At 41.4% G+C, this 20,019-nt stretch overlaps 1 protein-coding gene across 2 annotated transcripts in view; it reads right to left on the bottom strand.

The window, feature by feature from the left end:
* Positions 1 to 4,224: 4,224 nt before the first annotated feature.
* Positions 4,225 to 20,019, bottom strand: part of PRELID2 (PRELI domain containing 2) — an 84,019-nt gene continuing 68,224 nt past the window's right edge. For both annotated transcript variants that reach the window (XM_032628607.1, XM_032628606.1), the window contains 2 exons: positions 12,837 to 12,906; positions 4,225 to 8,515 (listed from right to left, as the gene is read on the bottom strand). In XM_032628607.1, coding sequence (XP_032484498.1) covers positions 12,847 to 12,906 — 60 coding nt within the window. In that variant the 3' untranslated portion in view covers positions 4,225 to 8,515; positions 12,837 to 12,846. The remainder of the gene's footprint in view (positions 8,516 to 12,836; positions 12,907 to 20,019) is intronic.

Here is a 20,019-nt window from a genome sequence, read left to right as displayed (position 1 = left end):
AAAACAAACCGCGGCAGATTTAAAGAGTTGAAATCATAGAGGGTGTGTTCTCCAATCACAGTGTAAGCAGATTAAAATGAATTGCAAAAAAGACATCTATTTTTGACTTACCTCTCACTCTGTGACCAACTAGAGGGGTGGGATAGGGAAGGTGGGAGGGAGACACAAGAGGGAGGAGATAATGGGGATATATGTATGTGTATAGCTGATTCACTTTGTTGTAAAGCAGAAACTAACACACCATTGTAAAGCAATTATACTCCAATAAAGATGTTAAAAAAAAAAAAAGACATCTAGAAAATCCCCAATTGGAAGACTAAACAACACACTTCTAAATAATCCATGGGTCAAAAAGAAAGTCTTGAGAGATATTTTTTAAAAATACATTGAACTGAATGAAAATGAAAATACACCATATCAAAATTTGTAGAACACAGTTAAAGCAGTGCTAGGAGGGAAATTTATAGCACTCAATGTACACATTAGAAAAGTGGGAAAGTCTCAAAAGAATACTCTAAAGCTCCCACCTCAATACCTATAAAAGAAGAGAAAAATAAACCCAAAGCAAGCAGGAGACAGAAATAATAAAGAGCAGAAGTCCATAAAATACATCAGAAAAGCAACAGAGAAAAATCAATGAAAGAAAGAGCTGGTTCTTTGAAAAGATTGATAACATTGACAAACAGAGCTTATCATTAAAGACCAGGCAGACATCAAAAAGATAATATGAAAATACTATGAACAACTCTACACACATAAATTTGACAATTTATATAATATACACCAATTACTCGAAAAACACAAACTACCTCAACTCACCCAGTATGAAACAGAACATTCAAATAGCTCTACAACTATTACACAGACCACATTTGTAATTAAAAATCTCCCTAAAACAAAAATCTGAGGCCTGAACACTTTCACTGGCGAATTCTACCAAATGTTTAAAGAATTAACGCCACAGTCTCTTCCAGAGATTGTTGAGTGTTTACTATGTGCCAGGCACTGTTCTATTCCAACTGTTTTTACATGTCTGGAACTCATTTAATCCTTTCAACAACCCTATAAAATAGTCCCTATTATTACTCCACCCCATATGAGGAAAACGAAGCCCAGAGAGTTTATGTACGCAGCTAGCACAGAGCATAACTAGGATTCTAGTTTAAACCTTGGGGCTATACTTGAATCCAATCACATGCTCAGATTTCTTGTATTTTAATCTAATGCCAAATTTATTGTCAAACATCACTTTTGTGAAGGGAAATTCAGATCTGACCAGGATGTGCTACTTCAACAAAGAAGCTGGGGTAATACCAAAGTTGGCATTCTCAATAGAAATATGTGTTTTGTAAACAAAAATTCCTGCTAGCAGCTGCCATACAATTTCCATCTACATGACAGTTAAAATATATCTGTAAACCAGAAAAGAGGTTTCTTATTGGAAATGATAAGAGCTTCACTAGAGCAGAGCCAGTCACACCACTATAATTACAAGAATCAAAACACTGCTTCATTAATTTTTCCCTGCGTTTGTTATTTTACTTCATCAAGACTAATCACACCCCTTCCCATTGATTTTATCAAGCACCTTGGGTTAAACACTGCAGACAGCCTGGTTAGAGAAAGCTGTGGTTTATAGGTGCATCTGAACTGCCTCTGTTTAGGAGAAAACAGTATGTGAAAAACATTATATTGACAAATAAAATTTTCCTAATGTTTTCTCTGAACAAAAGTGGAAACACAGCTGCCCCCCAAAAAATTATAGTGAAAAATAATTTAAATTTTAATATTCAATAATTGCTCTTCCTACTTATGTTCTTCCTTCTCAACAACTAAGAGACATTAACTCAGCCCTCAAAATAATCTGTGATGCCCCTGAAGGCAAGGTTTACCCATTTTATATTACAAGACACTGGCAGACAAAGGCCATGCTGCTGGGAGGGAAGACCGACTCTGAGGCTCATGGGAATTCTGGGAGTTCCAGGGATTGGAGGTGGCCTACATCAGGGTTTCTCCAACTTTTCCAAAGAGGGACCTCTCCCCAGCAGAACAAGGCCCTGCAGTGTTTGAGGATGTACTAATTGCAAGTGCTTCTATCAGGCTGAGCATATGTAATTATCATCCTTTGGTATTTCCATTATATTCAACCTAATATAACACCTGCTGCGTACAATGCAGCTTTCTAAGCAGTGTCCCAAGCAAAATGTCTTCTACGTCTCCTTTTTTAAAAATTAAGAATCCCGGGCTTTGCTGGTGGCGCAGTGGTTGAGAGTCCGCCTGCCGATGCAGGGGACACGGGTTCGTGCCCTGGTCCGGGAAGATCCCACATGCCGCGGAGCGGCTCGGCCCGTGAGCCATGGCCGCTGAGCCTGCACATCCGGAGCCTGTGCTCCGCAACGGGAGAGACCACAGCAGTGAGAGGCCCGCATACGGCAAAAAAAAAAAAAATTAAGAATCCATTCCAATCTTACCCTCTACGAAGTTATACATTTGTTTTAATAAAAATGTTTTCCCCACAAATCTTTGAGAAAAATGTTCTAAGAGGAACATTTTGCCCATCTATCTTGTGGCTTCACACCTCCCTCACATAGACAGCCATACATTCCCACTATACATAGCCTGCTTTGATTATAGCAGGTGATACCCCAGGAAGAGGTTTTAGAGGCAGATCGAGGGAAATAAATGCCTGGCTAGCACTTGGCTATTCCCCAATTCTTCTCTGCAAAATCTCTGCCTTTGATAAGGCCCAAAAACATTGTTAGCGTTTATTTTTCCAGGAGGAAATGGACTCATACCACTTGACAGAACGATTAACACCTAAGGAAACAAGTTATAATGCTAGCTCTAACTTCACACAGACAAAAAGACTACTTCCCATACTGGAATCGTTCTAATTGTATTCTGAGGCATAGTTTAATCCAATTTAAACCTGCAATTAAAAATCGTAGCCATCTAGTGTCTCAGATGTGACTCCAAGTTTTCCAAAGGCTTTAAATCCAATCATCAAGATACCAAAAGAACTGTACTGAACTTTTTTCCGCTGTATCTATGGATATGTTCAGAAATATTTTTTTTTAAGACATGAATTAAGGGTCTAAACTTCCATGCTATATCCCCCAACTCTGAAATGTCACTTGGGAAAGAAACTGTCAGACAGTAAAGGTTTCCTGGTAGTCACCCTAATGAGTGACAGGTATGACCTTGTACATTTCTCTCCCTCCTTGCCCCAAATTCTGTTCCCATTTACGATAACGTTACGCTGGGGTAATTCATTCATTAAAATATTTCTGGCTACTTTTGTAAACCTCTTGTCCTGAGGACTGGGGGAATTTTTTTGGACTGACTGACAAGAATGACTTTGGTTTTGACTACACTAACGACTACATCCTTAAACAAACACAAATAACAGAGGAGCTTCAGCCCAGAAAATAATTTCCCCTAAACTTCTAAAGAAACTGGCAATGGGATGATTTCAAAGTTTGAACAATTTAAGGACTTCTGAATTTAAGAAGACACCTAAACTCAAAATAGGAAAACAAAAACATACAACTGAACAGTTAGCATTTTCCTTTGTCATCGGATCTAAATGCTCATCCTGGCACCTACACGAAGAAGTAATGATTCCACCAGCAGCCTAACAGATGGCAGGCACAAAATGGCTCTAACCTTCCCTGAGAATGCCGCAGAAGAGCTCCATGAAGTTGAATTTAGCAGGAGGGGGGCTGCTATTTTCTCTCCGTTACCTCCTGCACAGCATGGCCGTCCATAGCTCAGAGCACTACATCTTAAGGTCTGGAAGTACAGTTACTCAGTTTAACCCTTTCAGACAAGTAAGGGTCTTGAGTTATTATGGAATCCTTTTTCTGCACGGGATTCTGTTCCACCAAATACAACCCAAACTTTTGATCATAACAAAGCAGGCTGAGCATGGTGAAATATTTTTAGGCTCTCTTTTCTTCTATTAGCATTTAAGAGACACTGGAGCACCTTTTTCTTAGACAGTGAATTATATTTTTCTTAAGGACTAGAGGCAAAACATTAGAAAAAAAGAGTTCTCGTATTGCAAATTCCCTCTGCCAGCTAGCTTAAGGCTTTTTCATAGTTTCAGCTTTTTTTCTCTTATCTGGGGCTGCTGAAAGGACTAGAATCACTACTACAAATGATAAACACAAGCTCTGCCAGGTGATGTGATACCCTCAAGAAATTAAAATTCACACATAAATATTAGTTGTGACACCTTTATTTCAGAATGACGGCAAGATTGAATTTCACAGGTATACAACTGATTTATAGCTCTAGATCACAGTAACACTGAATCCAAAACACTTAATCCTGCACAGAAACTTGGCACAGAAACTTGGCACAGAAATGTTCACTTGTAATCTACTTACGTTTCACATTATAAAACTGGACATATAAAAACACTAACACAGCTGGGGAGACAACAGCTTACAGATCTAAGTAAATCATTTGTAGCAATATCTCGGTTATCTTGAGGTCACAGATCAGACAACTGCAGTCGAGGATGAGGAAGTAAGTTAGAGGAAGTAGCAGAGCCACTAAAATAATGTCACCAAGTCAATGGAGCAACGTTCATCCATTTCACTGCTAAAAAAAAAAAAGCCTCCCAAAGACTGACTCAGCTCCTGTTTACTGTTACTTGACATACAGTATGCAATTACAGCAATTCCCAACTCCATATAGTAAAGGAGAGCAAAGTTCCTAGAGACAGGCAGAGTTAAGGAAGAGAGAAACGACAGGGAACAGTGACGGAAAAGAAGAAACTATGAAAACCATGGCAAAACTCGAAGAGCAGAGCCATTCAGTGAAGGGGCTTTAACAAACCTAAATAGAACCTGAAAGAATTCAAAGCAAATGATGACTCTGAAATGATTTCATTATCTTCAGTAGGGAAATGTATACTAAATTAGGAGGAGGCTCAAGAGGGAGGCAATATGGGGATATATGTATACGTATAGCTGATTCACTTTGTTGTACAGCAGAAACTAACACAACATTGTAAAGCATTTATACTTCAATGAAGATGTGAAAAAAAAAGAGCTCCGTGTAAATGGCAGAAATAGAGCAAAAAAGATGTGAGACTTAAAAGAATAACCTTGAGTCAGCTATACCATGCACCCACGATGTCTGATAAATGGGATATTACGACACAGGTACTGCTTATAAAATACACAAAGCAATTTACATCAAAAGAATATAGCACCTTTTTTATCCCCACGATTGAAACCATAAAAGCCCGTTCATGGTAAAAGCACTTCAACCATGTAGGGATAGCCTCAGTCAGCTTCTCTGTGCAAGAGAACTTTATATTATGTCCTGAGGGATTGATCAGTGGGCCCAGCTGACTATAAACCCTTCTTAAATGATAGAAGACACAGAGGCCACAAAGACCTCCCCTAAATCACTGTTTCTCAAAATCTGGTCTGCGAAACAGCACAACCAAGACTCCTGGTGAACCTGTTTTAAAATGCAGATCCCCGAGTCCCAAATGAAATTCCATGAATCAGAATCTCTGGGGGAGGCCCTGGGAACCTGCAGTTGGGCCCACCTACCCAAGGATTTCTGGTACGAGTAGAAGCCTGGGAATCACTGTAATACATCCGCACCTTCCGTGTGTAGGTTCAGCAACCCAGTCAGGAGGAGACTGGTCAGATCTGTGAATGAACCCTTCCCACCCTTGTTCCTAATGCACCCAGTAAGGCTATACTCTCGGTTTTGACATTTTATAGATAATCAAATTACATGTGGACTTCTAAATGTTTTATCACAGGAAGAAGATTCTGACACATAATAAAGTTTAACAAGCCCTAACTAATTTTAAAAGGAGCATACGATTTCTAAGCCATATATGTAAAACCTGAAGTAATGGATGCCCGCAAGGGGTGGGGGGGCGGGGAAACTGAGGATAAGTGTCTGATGCAAGTTCAGAGGATTGCTTAGGAATGGGGAGGAAAATACATGTAAAAGCAGTCTTGGAGGAGAGGCAGAAAGCAGCGTACAACCAGAATAGGGAAACGCAAATCTCTTAAAAGTTGGCTGAGATGTTTAAGCTGGTCCTTAACACTCTTGAAGCAAAGGCTGGAAACTACTGACAAACGTGTTTTGTTTGGCGGGCACAATGTTTTAAACAATCCTGAATTCGTTGCCAACACATAAAAATTGGGTGATTTCTTTCTTTTTTTTAATACTATCTTTTCCTGGAAAATTGGAAATTGGAAGAACTAGAAAAACCAGCCGCTTGGCAACACTGTGCTGGAGCCGGGCAGCAGCTGCCCACCTTTCACCACAGCCACGTACTCCTGGGGTCTCCCCACTGGCCGCCAGCCTGCTGCACACATCACTTCACCTGCCAGACCCCTGCAGGCATTTGCACTGGCCACGTCAGCTTCAAGGAATTAAGGCAAAAAATCAGCCTCTCTGTGCTTCACTCTAACAATAATTCTTACTACAAAGATACTTTCCTACCTTGGAGATGTGAAGAAAGCAATCAGATAATATCTGCAAATCACCCAGAACTGTAGTGTTCGCTGGCCATTGGAATCACCTAGGGAGCTTTAAAAAATACTGCTGACTGGGTTCCACCCCCAGAGATTCTGACTTATTAGTCCCAGATGTAAGGTAGGCAGCAGGAGTGCAGAAAGCTCCCAGGTGGTTCTAATGGACAGTCAAGGTTGAGAACTGCTTTCACAGAATGCAAGTTGTTGAGTATGATGGGTTACATTCATTCTTTCTTTTTTTTTTTTTTTTTTTTGGCTGTGCCAGGAGACTTGCGGGATCCCAGTTCCCCAACCAGGAACTGAACCCAGACCCTGGCAGTGAAAAGCTTGGAGTCCTAACCATCAGGCCACCAGGGAACTCCCAGAATTACGTTTATTCTAATGTCAACCTCCAAGTACAGATTTCTCGCCTCTCACCCCTGTGATAATTCACATCACCTTTTATTTGTGTAAATGCGCTCTTATTCCTAAAGCCTACCAACTGCCATTTACAAACTGGAAAAAGGTCAAAGTGTAAAGTGTGTTCTGGTTTCTACCATTCATTTTCCCTCCAACACAACTGAAGAATGAAACACTAAGGAAATGAAGGGAAATTATCCTAAGACACAAAACTCAGGCAGCACAAACAGCTCAAATGCAATAAGAGGAGCTCACAGTGGCAGGCTTGTATTAAAGTTTAAAAAAAGATAAAGAAAAATAAATTTAAAAAAACAATTGCTTTGAAATTCATCATTCACTAAATGGAAACTTTTTCGAATATTAAAAAAAATAATAATTTCCCCAGGACTTTCCAGTAATGGCCCAACTTGTTTTAACTTAAGACAATGAATTCCAAATTACTGCCCCTCTTCAAGCTTTTCTTTAGGTAGTGTGCATTTACATTTTGGCTTTGGATCATGGGGAATGCAAACTACCGTCACCTAATTTTCAAACAATACTACTACATTACCTTACGTTAGAAAAGTATATTTCCAAAATGGTTTCATGTACTAATAATAGTTTCTATTTACTTCTGTGTACCAGTTAGCATGCTAGACACTTTATCACATGATCTCTAGTTGTTCCAACAGCCTCATTAGGTTAACTCTATAATCCCATTTTATAAACCTAAAAAGTGAATCTAGGAAAGATCTTTAAGAAAGATTTTAAATTACATACGTAATCACCGAGCTGCTGTGTGGCCCTGCTCAGATTCAAACCGGAGTCCTTCTGACTCCCAAACCTGTGCTTTACATACCAACCTTGTTTAATCATCACAAGTAGAAAGACCTGTGCCCAATTATCCCCATTTGCCCAATGAAAAACAGAGAGGTCACATAATCTGCTCCACAACCCAGAATGAGTTAGAAGGAGCCTGTCTCCCCACTCCCCAGGTTCTTTTAAGTACCAATCACAGTTCATGTGTTATATTATAAAAGCTAGCTGATGGCAGTTATGTAGTACTGATGGGGAGAAATCAAATGCTCCTGGTTTCTGAGAATCTTCAACATTACTGTGAATATGGCTTAACTTCAACACAGGTATGGTATATTCCTGTCTGTTCCAGGCCACCGAAGAATCAGGTATCAGGTTTAAGTCCTTTATTCGCCCCAGAATCCTCTCATGAATCCTATGAGCAACGATGGAGAGAACAAACAGGCAAAAGCAGCATTTTCCATGCCTCTGGCTCATCCTTGGCTGCCCCAACACCACCACCAGGCACTCAGCAGGACATCCTGAAGAAGGGCAGACATCACCTTCTATGGGATTTTTCCTTTATTTGTAAAACCGTAGAGATTATGCCATAACAATCAGCCAGAAGGTCTCAGCTCCACGAGAGCCGCTATCTGAGGTCGGCTCCCAGGGGGAGTGTATCATGTCATATCCCGGCAGAAAGGTTTCCTCTTCTGTAAGCTGCCAACACCGCATTCTTATACCTGTATTTCGAAAACTGTGTCTTTGGATGCGTTGTGTCCGAGAAAAGATTCTCGAGCAAAAGTAGACACAACACAGCTTCCCTGCAAGAGAACGCAAACAGGCTTTATCACCTAATAAACATGTCTCAACAATCAATACTTATTTGCCCTCTTTTCTGAAGCAACTCTTAAGAGTCACTTGAATTCTATCACTACGGATAATTCTTGAAGAAATTGCATTTCCACCTCCTAATGATCTTCAAACGAAGCAAGCGCCTCATTTTATTAATAAACTACCACCTGCCCAGAGGAGCTGGTTCGAAGGGGAGTTAAGATATAGCTAAAATTGAGGTCTTAATCATTCCGATGTGAAAGAACTCTACTGTGTTTTCGAACCTCACCAAGCCCGGTCTCCCAACTGCCAGCAGCAAGAACAAACAGATGTCAGAGCTATTTGTTTTCTTCAAAAATGACAGGAACTCAAAAATCTATCAGATGGATGTGTCAGCAGCAACAGCCCAAGCCCACTGATTAGTGAGGTTTATGCACCTCCATTTTGGCTCAGGACAAAATCACTTTCTAAGCTTTTTAACTATCAAACGCCCACTTAGATATACAGGCCAGGGAGATCTAGGGAGCATCTTTTGTGTGAGGTACGCTACATACACAATGTGGTCACGTTCTATGTGACTTTAAAGTATGCAAATTTGAAATGTGGTAGAATATAAAAGTATTAAATAATGTCTCCTTAGGCACACGTGTGCAGGCCCCATGGGATGGTTTTTTAAAACATTAAGAACTGCAAAATTCCAAAGCTCAAAATTTGAGTACACTGTATACGGCACCTACACTATTGCCACATCCCGCACATGCATTGGAACTTTATGAAGCAATTTTAATGATCACTATTGCTGGTATCTTAACTTCCTTGTTGTGATTATTTTAATGTTTTTTTATGCCTTAAAATAATACCATCCAAGTGGTTATGTTGGCGCTAATGCAGAAAAAATAAACTCTTGCGCTATTAACTTTGGAATAGAGGTAAGATGTGATCAAATGCTACATTAAAAAAAGGCCAAACCACCACCACGAGGCCACCTGATGTTAATGTAGGCAAACTCTAATCCCAGGGAGAGACAACTTTTTCTTAAAGGACCAGACAGTAAATATTTTAGCCTTTGTAGGCTGTAAGATCTCTGTCACAGTTCTTCACTTTTCTGTTGTAGCTGGAACATAGCCAGGAACATAGGTGTTTTCTAATAAAACTTTATTTACAAATGGAGGCCACAGGCTAGATTTGGCCCCCAGGTTACAGTTGGCTGACCTCTGCTCTACAGCTATGGAGCTAATCACCCGCCCCCCCCCCAGCCTTTTCTTTTAATGTAGCATTTTACTGCTCATAAAAGGTAGTTCCCCCATCTACAAACATTCTCCCACTTCCAGTAGATATAATTTTGAGAAAATAAAAAGTTCCATTAAAACAGGAGTATTTCAAACTTGCCAAATTTTGTAAAATCAGTCAAGAAAATGAGCTAAAAGTAATAAGCTGGCAACAGCACTGCAGCAACAGCAATGCCTCAAAATGATCCATAACATGTTTTTCGTGATGCTTACATAACTGTACATATGTGTTAAAACTTACCAAATCCTACATTGAAATTAGTCATTTTAACTGTGCACAGATGATACCTAAATGAAACTCGTTTTGAAAAAAGCTTAAAGTCTCAGCAATAGCCCCTAATTTGCAGTAATTGTAGATCCAAGTGGTAGGAGTATACACCTCTTACTTCATGTTTGCTCCTGAGAAAACTAGTCATAAATTATGACAGTTAGAACTATGTAAATCCTTCGAGAACTCCATTGCATTAAACGCACCTGTCCTGCACTAAACTCGTAGTTATCCAGACCTCAACTATTTCACTTCAGCGAGGAGGAATTGGTTGCTTTTTAGAAACAATGCAGGGACTTCCCTGGTGGTACAGTGGTTAAGAATCCACCTGCCAATGCAGGGGACACGTGTTCGATACCTGGTCCGGGAAGATCCCACATGCCGCGGAGCAACTAAGCCCATGTGCCACAACTACTAAGCCTACGTGCCTCAACTATGGAAGTCTGTGCACCTAGAGCCCGTGCTCCACAACAAGAGAAGACACAGCAATGAGAAGCCCGGCACTGCAACCAAAGTAGAGCCCACTCGCCTCAACTAGAGAAGGCCCATGCACAGCAACAAAGACCAAACACAGCCCAAAACAAATAAAATACAATAAGTTTTAAAAACAGAAAAGGAAATACAAAGCCCTGAGTTCATGACTTAGCTCTCCACCACAGTAAAAGCAAAACAAAAAAACAAAAACATGGGTCATTTAAGACAGGAGGTAATACTTGTTTAGTTTCCTCTTTCCCATTAGCAACACTTTAAATCACAAACACAAGTTGATAATTTCAAATACGAGTTGTTGTTGAATCTCAACTCTTTTCTTTTCAGTCATCTTTGCTCTGCTGTGGAGCCTGTCAACATTCAAGCAGGGGGAAGAAAAAAAGAAAAAAGGGCAAACAAGCAGAAGCAGAGATGCTAAAATCAGGGAAAGGCCCCACAAAGAAAATCATTCCTCCTCTGATTAATCTAAAGTCGATGGAATACGTGACAACAGTTTCAAAACCCCAGCTATTAGCTTTCGCGGGGCTTGCGTTTCATCTATCTCAAACTCAGAGATGAGAACTTATTTAAAGCAATCATTCTCAAAGTGTGTTCCATGGATCAGCCTCACCAACATCACCTGGGAACTGGCTAGAAGCACAAATTCTCAGGCTCCCCTCCCTGCAGACCTAATGAATCAGAAATTCTGAGAGTGGGACTCACCAAGCTGTGTTTACCAAATTCTCCAGATGATTCTGATACTCACTAAAGTTTCCAAATCACTAATTTAAAGTCTGAAAACCGATGTACACTTGTAAGTGGAGTTTCCTCGTCCTCTCTTTTAACTTGGAGCTGACTTTAGATCCCACCCTGCAGGATAAGGTGGGCTCTGTGCTCAAGTGCACAAGTACTAGTGGTGCTTGGTGAGCCTCACAGGAGGCCAGCCTGGAAAAACAGGGGGATATGGCCAAGTTCTTCTCCACAGCTTTTCCACGTACAGAGATGTGGGAGCACGCCACATTTAGATTCCATGCCAACATTTTTTGAGCACCTGCCATGTTCCGGGCTTGTGCTAAATGAAATCATCTTCGTTCCAATAATAAATAAATGTATTAGTATGTGTTATGTATACAGAGGCTTGATATTAATCGGAATGGAGTCAAACCTGCAAACAAGCAGAAACCTTTATAATTCTCCAATTCTCATTCACAGGCCTGGCCAGCATGCTTTGAATGCTGAGGTCCTCGTACACAAATATCCCTTGTGCTTCCTCTTTGGTTAACTGTTCTCAAACTTTATTGTATATCAAAATTAGAGACCAAGTTGCTTATACAAAACCATGTATACTCTAGTTTTAAGCCAACATAAGGAAATTTGAGGTAATTCTGAACTACCCACAACAATGTGTGCTCTACTCAAAGGTTTTACCTTCTCTCAGACGTTAAAAAACAAAGTCCAATCAATCTTGTAAGATGCAAATCCACTATACAAATTTATTTTAGGCTTTGAGTCTCTCAGATAATTTTGTTCTGCCCTTTCCACCATGAAGACCATTGTCCTTGAGGCAGACAATAAAAACTTAAGGAATAAAAAAAGAAGTAATTCCAAAATCCCCCTGCTTATCTGTTAACCCTACATCACTTGCCCTAAAAGTGCCATGTGCTACAGCACAAGTGCTATATTCTTCATCCTGTTCCCGTGGCAGACATCACTAATCAATCATAGCACTCATACCCAGAGCTGGAGAGTTATTCTCAAGGCCTTGGAATCTTTCTCAATAGCATTTCAGGGAGCACCCCTGCCCCCAAATCGGGAGGAGTATTCATGACTGGTAAAATGTCTGTATTTCACTGGCCAATCAACATGCCCCTTTCTTGTCTTCTTTGAACAGTTGAAGCAGTTTAAAGCTGCTCCAAATACAATTTTAAACCCCTCCTTTCACTGTTCTCAGGACAATAAAATTAAGCTTCAGTTAATTCTGAACTGCAGTCTCTACAAACCTACGCCACCTTGAGGGTGCTAATCATGGTGGATTGTGTTAAACAGTTTAAACAATTTGAGTGCAGTTGTAACCCAGAACGTAGTACAAAACTGCTTTGAAAATCAAAGAACCGAGTAAATAAAGGTACAGAACGGATAACAAAAACCTGTGAGGCAGTATCCCACGCATATAACGGAGAAACGTACAGCATGAATAGCCCAGGGAGGCTGATGCGTAATACTCAGGCTTATAAGCATGAAGACATGGCTTGAGTAAATAATTCTGATTTTGCTTCTGGTACTCACTGATGATTCTTTATTCAGCTAAGGGGGCACCACACTGTTCCTTTAACAGCATCTCCATTATTCTAATTCCCTATGGAGAGAAGAAAGAAAAATCAAAATGCCACATTTCACGGACAAGCACTTTTACATTTATCACAACCTTTCCCTTCAAGGAATCCAAGCCATGGCCGTATATTCTTTTCAGAAAAGGCTCGTAGTCATACTTTACATTTTTATAAAATTCTGCTCAGCAATTTCACATACATTATCTTCACATGTGCTCAGAACTACTCAGGGAAGCAGGCAGACCAGAACTGTGAATCTTCCATTTTAAATATAAGAAAGCCATCCAAGTGATGTTAAGAACTTCCTGAAAGCGGCCCAGTTCCCGAGGGGCACTGCTAGAGCTGGAATAATCATGGTAATAGTTAATACTACAATAGTGACATTAAAAATCACAGATCACCATAACAAGTATAATGATAACGAAAAAGTTTGCAATTACTAAAACGTGACACAGAGACACAAAGTGAGCAGACGATGTTGGGAAAATAATGCCGAAAGACTTGCTTGATACAGGGTAGCCACAAACCTTGAGCTTGTAAAAAGTGCAATATCTGCGAAGTGTGCTAAAGCAAAGCATGATAAAACGAGGTATGCCTGTGCTCGCTGAACACTTACAAATGTGCTAGACTCACTGCTAAGGTCTGTATGTGCATTATCTGAGGTAGTGGGTGCAGGGTGCACCACGGAGGTACCCCCGGGACTCAGGCACTCATCCCCCTTCTGCCAGCACCATAGGCTGGTACACAGCTACCCTCAGCGAAAGGGAGATGCATTCCCTGAGGTCGTGCCCCTCTGCAGAGGTGGCCCACATCTCATGGCTGGTGGGTATAGTGTAGAAAGGCCCAGCCCCCGCCCACAATTCGGGACAACTCTGAACAACATCCCATCGCCACAGTTCCCCACGGGATCAGCTGGGACCTACATCACAACTGCATCGCAGTTCAACGTCACCTTCTACCTAATCCTGCTTGCCTCGCTCCCTTACAAGAGCTGTTTCCGAGAGCCCTCTCCAGTGACCCTCCGCATAAAAATGTCCATCTGAGTCTGTGTCCGAGAGCCGACTAGGACACCTTGTTTAATACACACAAAATCTATGAACAGGTACTATTCTTACCCCTGTTTTACTGATGAGAAAAACAGAAATTCAAAGAGAGTTAAGTAATTTTCCCAGCGTTATACAGCTATTAAGTAATAAAGCCAGGGAAGGAACAGACACTGAATTCTGGTTTCAAGGGCACCCCTTAACCTTGCAAGGCTCACTCCATGACTGTTTGTACGCATCAAGCTGACTGCCCACCCACCCCGGCCGGTCAAATTCTACCCTGGAAGAAAGAGGAAGCAGATACTCCCTCTTTCCTCCTTCAAGGACAAGTTCTGTACCAGAGGCTGAACCTTCAGACGGAAAGGCAGGATTGTGATGTAATTATGAACTGGGGTGTTAAGGAACTCAAAGCTGGAGTGTGGGGAATGGGACACGATGCTCTCAGGGACAGGAGTGTGGATGACAGGGAATAATAATGATCGACACTAACTTAAACTGCAGGTCCCCAGGCCCCGCACAGGAAGGCTTTGATTTCATAGGACTCAAGTAGGCCCCAGAGAGCTGTACCTTTAACAAGTACCAGCTGCTCGCCATGGTCAGGCAGGGCTGGGAGTCACTGAGTGGGCCTACAAGTGAAAGGCAGGGACTTCTTACCTGGAGTTTGTTCTGAGCCACGGGAGGGGATGCACCTCGAGAAGACAATAAAATATATTGAGTACCAAAGTACACTGAACAAAATCTAACGTTTCCTTGAGGTTTCTGAAGGTCCTTCAGATTCTAGCTGGCTGTCACCACAAATACTGCCACTAGCTGGAGAGGAGGAAGTATTAATTAAAGGATCTTGACAATGCCAAGGAGCACGGACTGTGGGGTGAGCCAAAACAGTAGACTGTAGGACCAGGAGCCCTGTTGTCAGAGTCAAGAGACCTGGGTTCTGGTCACAGCCCTGCCAATTATTCTGCTGGGTACCTTAGGCTAATCACTTTTACAAAGTTGTAGCTTAGACCAGAGAGCTAAGGGGCCTGGGAGGTTGACTGGATAGTGCAGGCACACAGCAGAACTACTGGGGGAACCCACAGAAGCGAATACAGATTCCCAAGCCCTACCCAGACCCATTCAACCAGAACTTCGAGGGCTGGGGCATGGAATCTGCAAACATTCCTTGTGTGGTTCTGAAGCACAACTAGCTCATATACTAGAATTTGTAAAAAGCAGCTTGATACCACCTCTGCAAGCCTGGGAATTGAGGAAAAAATTGTCCTTAATCATTTGTGAAGATACAGTATATACTCTTGTACTCTTAGAGCTACTCACCTTTTTAAGAATTAGGGGGAAAAAGAGGGGTTGGGGGATGAAACAACCGGTGGAATGAAATTTAACTTAATTCTTAACCTAAGATCTGAATTGTGCTCACTTCTGCTCTCTCTCCCTCAACCACAGAACAGTTAACAAATATTTATTGTGTACCTGCTATGTGCACTGGAGATTAAGTGGTGAACAAACCTAAGTCCCTGCATCCATGGAACTTACAGACTAATAGATTTCATTCCCCTTGTCTCAACTTCTTTTGTTTGTTTCAACAAACCCCTGAGCAATAATTAAATGCCTTCCTTCTATTTTCAGGAAGACTAAAAATAGCCATGTTACCTCACAGTTGCAAGCTTCTTTTTGCACAGTGGGCCCAGAAGTCTTGTCGGTATGTCTTTAAAACCAGAAAAGCAGACTCCTTCCTTAGGAAGTGAGCACAGGTGAGCTCTTCCCGTCTGTCTAAATTAAGAACGCCACCATCTACTGAGCTGAGCGCTAACTGACATAAGATGCTGGGGTTTGCCTTGGGAATTGAAAGACATTATTTATTGAATCAATTATGCTCACACTGTGACAGTTGATTTTCTTTCCCTTTTTTCCCCCTCTCTCATACCACTTTAGTCTTTTTAAGCAGAACAGTTAGAAACAGAAGGTGGAGAACAGGGGCAAACAGAGAGAGACCTATAAATGAATTAAAAACAAAAAACCTACCAGGGAGGCCAAGCCATTATTTAGTCTGTCTCTTTGGTAAGGAAGGACCAAATCAAAACCCAATCGATAGAGTCCTTTTGAATAGTTTCAATGCTTAAAATTCAACCCCTAAGAGATCAGGCTTAAAGGGGCTAAATTTACACCACTTATCACACAGTGATGACTGAAATGCAGAACAAATATTACGTGGATCCACCTTTATAGATAGAGCTTAACTTAAAAGCTTTTTGGACTGACAAACCATAAACCAGCTTGATTTTATTATGTCCTTCCCCTCTGAGAACTTTTTCTCCCTGTTACCAGGCCATCTTTTTGTATTTGCCAAGGTACAGACAAGGGAGCCCTCTCAGGCTCATTTCCCTAATACCAGGGCTGTGCTGGCCAGACACGTTCTCACAGAGGAGTCCCAGAGTCACGTCTTTCAGATTCAAAACACTTCACCAATTCCCCACTCTAGAAGTATCTGAAAAGTAGCTGATTATTACAGAAAACGAAAAGCTTGCCTGAAGAGAAGGCAGAATAAGTTGGAACTAAATGTGGCTAGATCCAGACGCTATCTTTATTTTGTTATCAAACTGATGCTTCCTTAAGAAGCTCTGATTTACCTATGAGTCCCCGAAGAGGGCTGCATGAAGGGAGGACCTGCAGAAGCTGCTAGAAGATGAATGGTTTGAATAAGACCCAAGCCTGGTTATGAGTGTGACATACAGAGTGAGGGGAAGGTCCAAGCAGAGGAGAAGAGGGTAATATTAGACGTTATAAAAATTACAAAGTTCTTGGGGAGTTCCCTGGCCATCCAGTGGTTAGGACTCTGTGCTTCCACTGCCAGGGGCCTGGGTTCAATCCCTGGTTGCGGAACTAAGATCCCACAAGCTGTGCGGCACAGCCAAAAAAAAATTACAAAGTTCTAAAGCAGTTCTCAAAAGACACATATATAGGGAGCTCTTAACAAAAGAGAATTGCTCAGGTAGTTATCACAATGATAAAAGATTGGCCATAATTAGACGAAGAACAACTGTTTGTGTACCGAGTGTTTACCAGAAGCTAGGTACTGTGATAACCAGATTACGCACTGGAAGACCTCTCCTCCCGCCACTGAAAACAAGCTTTCTTTTGGATCATGGCTTTGGAATAAGTACCGGAAACAGTATCCATGCCCACTGTGTGTAAAAGACTGCACTGCTGCTGTGAGGAATGAGATGCATATAAGACTTGATGCTTCTACTCAAGAGGGCATCATCGGTCTCTTGGGAGGAATTAGAGGAATGCAAAATAACTGAAAAACAACACAGCCTCTGAGAAACATTACCACACTTGGGGAAAAAAAAAAAAGGTCAATGGAAGAAGGGAAGTAGAGACTGATCTTGCGTGAACGGAGGACCTGCTAGAAGGTGAATGGTTTGTATAAGACCCAAGCCTGGTTATGAGTGTGACATACAGAGTGAGGGGAAGGTCCAAGCAGAGGGATTAACAAAAGGCATGGGAGTGGGAACATCAGTCCACGTGCAGTTAAGCGGACTGGATGCAGCAGGAGATGAGACTATTACACTTCCAATGTTTCCACTCCCCCGCAAACTCCCCACCTGCTCACACATACTCTTCCTCCCACCTTAGTTCTGCTCTTTCCTGGAAGAGACAACAGCACATAAAACATCTCACAAATAGCCCTGTAATTATGCAACAACACTCTTAAAAGGTTTTAGGGTTGAGTCCAAGCTAGCTGTGAAAACTTGGGCACTTAAATTCTCCAACCTTCAACTGCCTCATCTTTGAATGGAGATAATATAGTAACATGGGTTTGTGCTAAGAATTTGTCAAAATAATGTCTGATCTGGTTTCCACAGTACCTAGCCTCTGGTAAACACTCAGCAAATGGTTGTTCATCTAAATCTCTTTCATGATCATCTAATCCCACTAGAATTCAAATCCCATAAGGCTAGGGGCCACGTCTGTCTTGTTCAAGATGTAACCCCTAGGAAAACAATGCCCAGTACACAGAAGGCATGCAGTAAATGTCTACTGAATGAACAAATGAATCTATCAATCAATCATCAGCTTACAAGTCTACCACACTAGATGGTAAGGTGCTCAGAAACAGGGAACAAAAGTTACTTACGTTTGAATCCTTATTGTCTGGTGCAGAATCTGGCACAAAATACGTGCTCAATGTTGATGAATCATAAGACGGACCAACTGATACTTTTGAATGCCAGGCTGGTGAGTGTGAATTTTGGAATTATAGTGCGATCTGCCCAGTAGTTGGCATCCTAGAAAGTGTGGTGAAAGGTCAGGATAACAGAGGCTGCCACAGGAAATGAGAAAAAACCAAACAAGGAAAGAATAAAGAATGAAAGATAAAAGGAAGGGAATACTGCGGAAAGAACTGACAGCAAAGCAGGGACTTGAAATGAGTCCTGAAGAATCCTGATTAGCCGAGAGGAGTTACAAAGTGACAACCTAAGATGCTGAAGTGTGCGTTATAAAACCACTCACCTTTTGATAAAAAGGTACACATCGAGTTTACTTTAAAAATCTCACTTCCCTTTTGAAGCTAAACTTTTTTTATTAAGTTGGTTTACATAAAACTTTCTCGGAATCTTTTCATTTACTTTATGTAGAATCATAACAGTATGAATAAATGGTAGAAAAAAGAAAATGTCGCTTCCCTGCTTCAACCCTTCAACAGTGTTCCACTGCTCTTAAAACGTTAAGGCTCTGTCTGATCTGCCTCTAGCCCACTTCAACCGCAGGGAGGGAAGAAGGGAGGAATCTGCATTCAGTTTTCTCATTAAACGATAAGAGAGGGGCTCCCCTGGTGGCGCAGTGGTTAAGAGTCTGCCTGCCGATGCAGGGGACACGGGTTTGTGCCCCGGTCCGGGAAGAACCCACATGCCGCGGAGAGGCTGTGCCCGTGAGCCATGGCCGCTGGGCCTGTGGCGTCCGGAGCCTGTGCACCGCAACGGGAGAGGCCACAACAGTGAGAGGCCCGCGTACCGCAAAAAAAAAAAAAAAGATAAGAGAAACACTGCTCAATGCTTCTCCAGGAAAAGATTCTTTGCCACAATAAAGTAGCTTTTAATCTGATGCTGTCCAATTCTTTTATATTTAGGATTTCTCATCTATAAAACTAGGATAACACCAAACCACAGGAGTTCAAATGTACTGGCACATACTGTGTGCCAGGAACTGTGCTGAGTACTTCATCTGCACTGGCTTATTTTACCCTCCTATCTGCCTTAGAGAGTATTTTCTTCTTTTGGATGAGACCCAAGGCTCAGAGAAATTAAGCATCTGGACCAAAATCACATAATAACCAAGAGGTAGAGCCTTGATTTGACCCAAGGCAACCTGGATTAAGAATCCAGGATCCAGGATCTTACAACACTGGGGGCTGTAGGGTTTTAATGAGATTGCATGTGTGAAGACACCTAGTATGAAGCTGGGTACACAGCAAGGGCTTTCCTTCCCTTCCCTATTGATTATGTTCAAAAAGCCTGATACATAAAGCAGGTATTTCAGCCCTACGCCCAAACTAAATGGCATGATTCTTAATATACAAATCAATATTTAATCGCATCTACAAATTATTTTAAATATAATGCTTTTCAAGTAGGAATATCCTAACAGACTGTATGACTTCAAGATAATTTTCCCACAGGGGCTAATAAACTATTGAGTAAGATTCACTTTTATTTTGATAAGTAACTCAAAATCTTTAGGTGTAACTGCAGAACATTAAACGGATACAGTAATTTAGATGTCTTTGCTTCACATTATAAAGCTTCCTCTCTCCTTAAGGAGAACATTTAATCTCACAGTTTGTAAAGGAAAAGAATATATTCCAAAATCTAAAAATTGGAAAGCACATTATATTATCTAGTCCAGATAGGAAACTCTCAGCAAAGAAATGAAAGTGGCCCATCCAGTTTAAGGAGTTGTCCTGGGGTCAAATATCACAATGGAAGATGACAAAGCCATTTCCCTATTGCCAATTTGCAAATAAACCCTGATCTGACACGAACCTTTTGTTGGCTAAAAGGCATTTAGTCACTGGTCTCCCACCCTCCAGTGTGACTC

Source organism: Phocoena sinus, chromosome 3 (genome assembly GCF_008692025.1).
Source record: "Phocoena sinus isolate mPhoSin1 chromosome 3, mPhoSin1.pri, whole genome shotgun sequence".
In the NCBI taxonomy this organism is placed as follows: domain Eukaryota; kingdom Metazoa; phylum Chordata; class Mammalia; order Artiodactyla; family Phocoenidae; genus Phocoena; species Phocoena sinus.
The sequence above is the reverse complement of the archived record's forward strand: the minus strand, read 5'-3'. Positions and strand labels throughout refer to the sequence as shown.